Raw genomic sequence first — 6,980 nt, 5'->3', positions numbered from 1 at the left:
CTAAGACTCGTACTCAAAGTCAAGCATCGATTCATTGCCCAGTCAGACGCCAAACAATTTAGCACGCTTGGGTCCGGGTTTGAATACAAAATTTGTTTGTTATCTTGACTATTCGCTTTGTGAAGTGATGAATTCAATTTCTCGGGGGAGGGGGAGATATAAAGCATTGATTCAAAACAAATTAGGTCTGACTTTTTATTTGCTCTCATCAAAGTCTCGGCTAAAAGTAATAATTGACAGGAAATAAAAACGAGTATTTAGGAAAAGATTATTTCATCACAAGGGACTGTTCAGTGTTGTTTTTAATATGTCATAATTTATTACACTGCAAACAAAAACACGTTTTCCTTCTTTTCTCCTAAATATTACATTAAAAATAGACTACAATCCTCTTCCTCTTTTCTCCCAGCTCCAATAGATAGGCACTTCCTCTTCCGGTGCCTCTGGTTGAAGGATAACATCAAGCCCACCCAAAACAGCGGCCATGTTGTCTTGTTCCTCAACCTGGAGAAAAAAATTGTGAGTTACGATAAGGGACAACAAAACATTTTTTGTGATTTCATATTCTTTTCCATCGATTCCTGTTGCGTGGACATAATCTTAAAGTTTGAATCCTCGTGATAGTGTTGGCACCAACTCCCCTAAATAAATAAAAAGTCTGCCTGACTAAAACCACTTCTCATTTTAGAATAATGTGGGTTTACTATGAATTTACGTTATTTCACAATGACAACACCTGTGGATTTCCGGTAAACTGCTGATGTTCTTCCGAGTTTGCGTAATCGAGGTGGAATAATATCATTTGTGTAGATTATCTCCCTATTTATAGATTACTCTTTTATGTCGCTAATTTTTTAGAAGTTGTATGTCAATGATCTTTAAATGTAAATGCTGTTTACGGGGTATTACCTATTAACAATGATATATTACATATGTATAATATTATGATGGATAAAAAGCTAAATGTAGTTTGATAGGTAAAAATAATTGTCCTGGATATTCAGTACGGTATCAGACTCTGTGTATATACACATAAAGGACAGTTTGCAAACAACTTCATTTTAATTTGACCTACTTAAACGATCTCGGTCTGGAACTCTCGTTATTTTTCACGTTCATATACGAATGATTGTGTTTTCCTTGTGGAAAACACCAGTAGAGAATATCACATGACTGTTGTCTTGTGTGACATATCACCTATTGATAAGAAGTTATTACATGCAGCACGTCAAGATTGTCTGTCATTAAAGAATCATTTTAGTATTCGTAGTCACTAATAGATCGGCGTGTTAACCTCATTTTCTATTTCTTTTGTTGCATGTTATGCTATATCTGTACCATCTACGAAACATTTTGTTTATGACCTATGTTTTTTAGCCTGGAATATGAGAAAAAATATCGTTCATTATGCATAGGTATTGGGTTGGAAATGTTTCTCCTCGGGATCAGAATTTTCCGCATTCTTGATAGAGACTCGTGTCTGATACAAAATTCTTTGTCTCATTCGGAATTTACTATCCCACATCGATGTACGTGCAATATTATATTAATCCCACAATGATGGACATGAAGGGTTCTATTAATTCTGCACTAATGTTTAATCAGTCCCACACTCGTGTAAATGAAGGGTTCTATTAGTCCCACACTCGTGTAAATGAAGGGTTCTATTAGTCCCACACTCGTGTAAATGAAGGGTTCTATTAGTCCCACACCGATGTAAATGAAGGATTATATTAGTCCCATGCCTATGTAAATGAAGAATTATATTAGTCCCACAAGAATGTACATGAAGGGTTCTATTTATCTACACCAATGTATATGACGGATTATGTTAATTTCACGCAGTTGTATATAAAGAGTTGTACTACTTTTTTTATTCCGCCTCTTTGTTTCTAAAAAAAATGTATGCTGCGTTGAAGCACATTTTTTAAAATTAAAACAGGTAACAACATAGAAAATATTCTGGATTAACTATTTATTCGCGGGTACCTATTTCTCCTGCTTTTCTGGTCGCTACAAACCACACAAGTTACCACAAAACGAAAAAAGGTCAATAATGATCGACTTATAAAGAAAAGATAACATTTGTTTCAACCAGGAACATAAGTATCCATGAAAATGGTAATTTTGCAAAAAGAATGATACCGACGGGGAAAAATATCAATTCTAATTAATCACACTTATAAATCGAAGAAACACGCATTAACGCCCTTACATTGCTGTCTTGTTCTTCCCTAGGTCGTTTAGCATTCGGCTGGTCAGTGACTTCAGCGTTAACATTCAGACGTTTCTCCCCTCTGCGTCTAAGCACTTGCATTCGCTTCCTCTTCCCAGCCGCGTGGCCACGGCGGGTTTTCTTGTACTTTCTTACAACATCTGTGTAAAATATTTAAATGGTCATATTGAGGTGCTATTACACAAATCTTTTCTCTGACAACCTGCCTTTATACGTGGGTCGCGTTTTCTCTTAAATCACTTTAGATTCTTCTAAACGTCATGCGTCCTTTTTTTAATATTTTTTTTATGGGGGGGGGGGCACCAGACAGATGCCCCCCTACTAACTTAGCCAAAGCTTTTAAATAGTTTTATGTGTATTTGTTACCCCTGAAGGTGTGTTGTTTGTGTTGTTTTTAAATAGATTTTCGAAACTTTTGATTTAACAATTTGGAATGGGGTATTTCAAAGTTTCCCTAGTGTGTCTATAGGGTTGTTCATCCGAGAATGATTTCTATTATCCTCTCGGGATTCCTTCCCTAGTAAATTTGTCGACCTTGCTAAGGTAACCTATGTCCCATGTTTGCTATATGAGTGTGCTATGTGTTGTGATTGCTATTATTTGTTTTCTTGTGGGGACAGCATATTGTGTCAGATCTATTCCCAGTTGTCTTACTTTCTCCCGTGTTTCTAATACACCGGGAGTGCTCTTTCAATTTGGAATTTTCTGCGAGTAGCGTCATGTATATAACTTTAAAACCCCATTGGTTTATATGTGTGCACTATATGTCGCTCTCGTATAAGTTTCAAAAATATTTTTTATATTTTGTCTTTTCAGTACATATGGAGCTGTTCCATGGGCCTGTTCACTTCGCGTAGCGCCATGTGACATAGCCCCATGGCGTCCTTGTCTGTACTTTCCTCATGGGGGATATTATCATCTCTTATCTATTGTTATCACCTGTCCACAAGCTTTCATGCGTCCTTTAGGACAAAATTAGGAACCAGAGTCTCTAATAGAATCCAGATTCAAACTGAGGTTTGTACCTGCAGCATAAGCGCCGGAAATGACGTCTCTTACAGCCGTGGACAGAAGAATAAAAGTGGATATGAGTCAAGAAAGACGTTGGGCAAAACGGAATCCCTCCTCACCTCCTTTTTAATATCTGGATTAAAAATATTAGACACATCTTTCCCGATAATCAGATAATCGACATGTAAACTTGTCACAACTTGCAAACTATTTAAATTTTCAACGTTTTAATTACCCATATTTAATGAATGTAAATTATATAATTTTGTAGTTCGGTAGTTGGAAAGTGTAATTACATCATGATATTATCACAGCTATGATGTACACTTACCATCATTAGAACCTGATTCGTTATCATCTGTGTTGACCAACTGAAAATAGCAGACGCCAGTTAGAAGAGAACAGAAGAAGGATAATGATCACTAAGAACAAAGGAGCGATAAAAGGTGAATAACGTTTTCATTTTATTTTCTTTCCTGACGATTGCGTGGGCAGAAGACAGAACGCAAACACCATTTAATAGTCTTCTTATATTTCTACCCTCGGAAGAATTGCTCCACGTATACATTTGAACAGAACAAATCCGACCTTTGCAGTATTTAAGATAATGTATCATCCATAGGATAAATAATCCTACACAATATATACATTCATTTTTGAATGGAGAATACGGAAGGACAGTAATATTAGTACAGAAAATGAAATTGCAAACTGGAATGAGCATATTGCAGGAAAGAACTCTAGCTCTAAATGGACTCTAGCTATAAAAAAAATTCAAGCTATTATTTTTATTTATTTTATGATATTTAACCTATAAATATCAATTATTTCTGTATTCTCTTTATATTTATAAATATAATTGTCACCTCTTATTTAGTATCTTAGATAGAAAATTAAACACGCCTTTTCAGAAATTAACAGATCATCGACATCACCACTCTAACATATCAATCCATTTTACATTTTTATTTCAAACAATGATACTGTTTTATTATTATTATTATTATTATTATTATTATTGCTTATATTATTATTAATTTTATTATTATTATTATTATTATTATTATTATTATAATTATTATTATTATTATTATTATTATTATTATTACCTTGAAATCTTTATTAATATTTTTTACAAAATTAAATAATTTAAGGTTTCAGCAACATTGAAATTGTTACGTATAATTCATGTATTAGCCCCGAATATGAACTGAAATTGTAAAATTGTTGTTGACGTTTAAAACAATACCCATTCATTTCTGAATGCTTGAAATATTTCACTGTGTGGTAATTGTGAGATATTACACATATACGCTCCAAAAATTCAAGGTGTGCAGAAACAGTTGGTTAGAAAAGAGAAAAAGAATAAGTAAAACATTACCTTTGTATCGTTTGTCACAGACTTCAGGTTGTTCCGTTTTAGGTGTGGTTCATAATCCCAGGGTTCCACAAAGGAGTAGTAGAGTGGGATCCAATTATAATCAAGATCTTTTTCCGGGAAGTCGTACAGAACGTATTCACTGCTGATGGCAGAAGATCTGGTATCCCCGACGTTGGAATTGTCACTCTCATAAATATCTGCCATAGTGAAAAAAGACTATGAGAGTTACGTCTCTCTCTCCCTCTCTCTCTCTCTCTCTCTCTCTCTCAAATATATTTAGCATATTAACGTGATTAATAAATAGTCTACAGTTCACGAAATTCTCATACCGATACACATAACTTGCGTTTGATGTTAATGCTTTATATTTTTTCTTTTCTATCCTGCAGTTTTCTCATATCTTAACATCGTCAAACTTGGCATGGTACGTTACAGACCAGCTTTCATCTCTTTTGTTTTCAGGGACCGACAGAACACAGTGAATAGATACAGCAGACTGAGGAGATGTGGGCAGGGTGAAATATTGGGCACAAATATTGAAGCCTTTTACAACTAAACGCATCAACACTAATTATAATGCTAAGATTATTTTACCTTGAAATTGTATGCTCTCCATGATGTATATTATAAATACTTCAAAGTCACTTTTCTCGAAATACTACCTTTGATTTCACGATCTCTATTACACAGTTGGAAAATGGCGGTCCAGTTAGTTAACAACGTGACGTCATTACCTGACGTCATCGTAACCAGAAGAAAGGTTACTCTCTGCTACTGTAACAATTTGCTACACACTTCCAACACTGCAGATATTCTATATCTGGGTATTTTGCGAGGTGCATGTTCTACAAACTAAATGTCGCATTGATATATATATATATATATATATATATATATATATATATATATATATATATATATATATATATATATATATATATATATATATTGAAAGTTTTTATAAAAATACACTAAATAGCTTTATCATACAGGTTGGAGAATTTAATTCTTACTCTAGAGAGACTCAGACCCAGGTGCGTGGGTAAATGAAACCCATCGCCTAGCATGTAAACACCAAGCCCTATACTATATCGACAATGCATTCAACAACAACAAAACATGATGTCATAAAATCGGTGGTAAAGGATCCGATCGTAGCAGACAAACCACATGTTGACCTAGTAATTAATTTTCATCTGTACACGGTCAATCTGTATTCCAAAGACAGAAATCGAGGTATATAGATAGAAATAACTATAGGATTGCACATTTCCACCAAACAGAACGGAAATGCTGTCTGAATTCTACAGGAGAATACTTTATAGCACTAACACAATTTTATAGATGCGAATAAATAGCCATATCATACAGGTTAGAGAATTTTAATTAGTACTCTACATTCTGTTTGGTGTATATATGTAATCCTATATTTTTTCTATATGGTGTAAGTATTTATATAAAATATAACCACCAATTTTATCTTCGACATTATCGTGTATCCTTTTTGTAATTTCTAGCAAATTGTATTAAAAGCTACATTCTGTTATGGGACAAACTATTATATCCAGTAGAAGATTATATAGGTAAGTATATAAATAGATAGATATATTAGGCTGGATGAAATGATGGATGGTTGTAAAGTAAATTAATATCCGTTTCAAATTTTCGACAAGGCAACGAGACAGCGATATAAGGGATGTAAGTGTTATCAACTGCATAATGAAATCAGAATTATCTACCTTAGACTGGAAACTTCAGCATATGTAAAACAAAACTCGTTAAAAATAAAATATATCACGACACGGTAAGAATCAGTGTGAAAAGAAATCTACGCTTTATACAACAATGACAACAGAAGCTACAACAACAATTATTATTATTATTATTATTATTATTATTATTATTAAATCACGTTCTTCTTATTTCAAAAATAACACAAGATGAGTTTTGATACATGTGGTTTTAACAACTTTAAAATCACACGAGACAATAAACTGAAAGGTAGGAAAAGTGACAATTCAGAATGAAACTGAGCAAAGAATGTCAAGCACGTGCATAATCCTATGCAAGGGATGGATTCAGGGAAGTCTTCACGGAGTAGTGCAAACCTGTGCAGGGGGTGCATTGGGGTCAGCCTTCACAGAGTTGTACAAACCCGTACAGGGGGTGGATTGGGGTGGTCTTCACGGAGTTGTACGAAACCTTGCAGGGGGTGCATTTGGGCGATCTTCACGGAGTTGTACGGAACCTTGCAAGGGTGTGGAGGGGGGGAGTCTTCATTGAATAGTGTAAATCCGTGCAGGGCGTGGAGTGAGGCAGACTTCACGGAGTTAGAGTATTCTGTTCGCCTTT

The 6,980-nt window shown here is 34.5% G+C and overlaps 1 protein-coding gene across 1 annotated transcript; it reads right to left on the bottom strand.

Moving 5' to 3' along the window:
• Window positions 1-208: 208 nt before the first annotated feature.
• LOC149789199 (uncharacterized) lies at window positions 209-5,328 on the bottom strand. The gene is made up of 5 exons (XM_089975836.1): window positions 5,223-5,328; window positions 4,629-4,825; window positions 3,579-3,618; window positions 2,216-2,376; window positions 209-504 (listed from the first exon to the last, which is right to left on the bottom strand). The coding sequence occupies exons 1-5, from the start codon at window positions 5,242-5,244 to the stop codon at window positions 382-384; spliced, it is 543 nt and encodes a 180-aa protein (XP_089831962.1). The 5' UTR covers window positions 5,245-5,328; the 3' UTR covers window positions 209-381.
• Between the last annotated feature and the right edge of the window lie 1,652 nt (window positions 5,329-6,980).

Source organism: Sinohyriopsis cumingii, chromosome 11, assembly GCF_028554795.1.
Source record: "Sinohyriopsis cumingii isolate HCF-2022 chromosome 11, ASM2855479v2, whole genome shotgun sequence".
NCBI classification, from domain to species: Eukaryota; Metazoa; Mollusca; class Bivalvia; order Unionida; family Unionidae; genus Sinohyriopsis; species Sinohyriopsis cumingii.
Note: the sequence above shows the minus strand (reverse complement) of the source record. Positions and strands in the feature narration are given on the sequence as shown.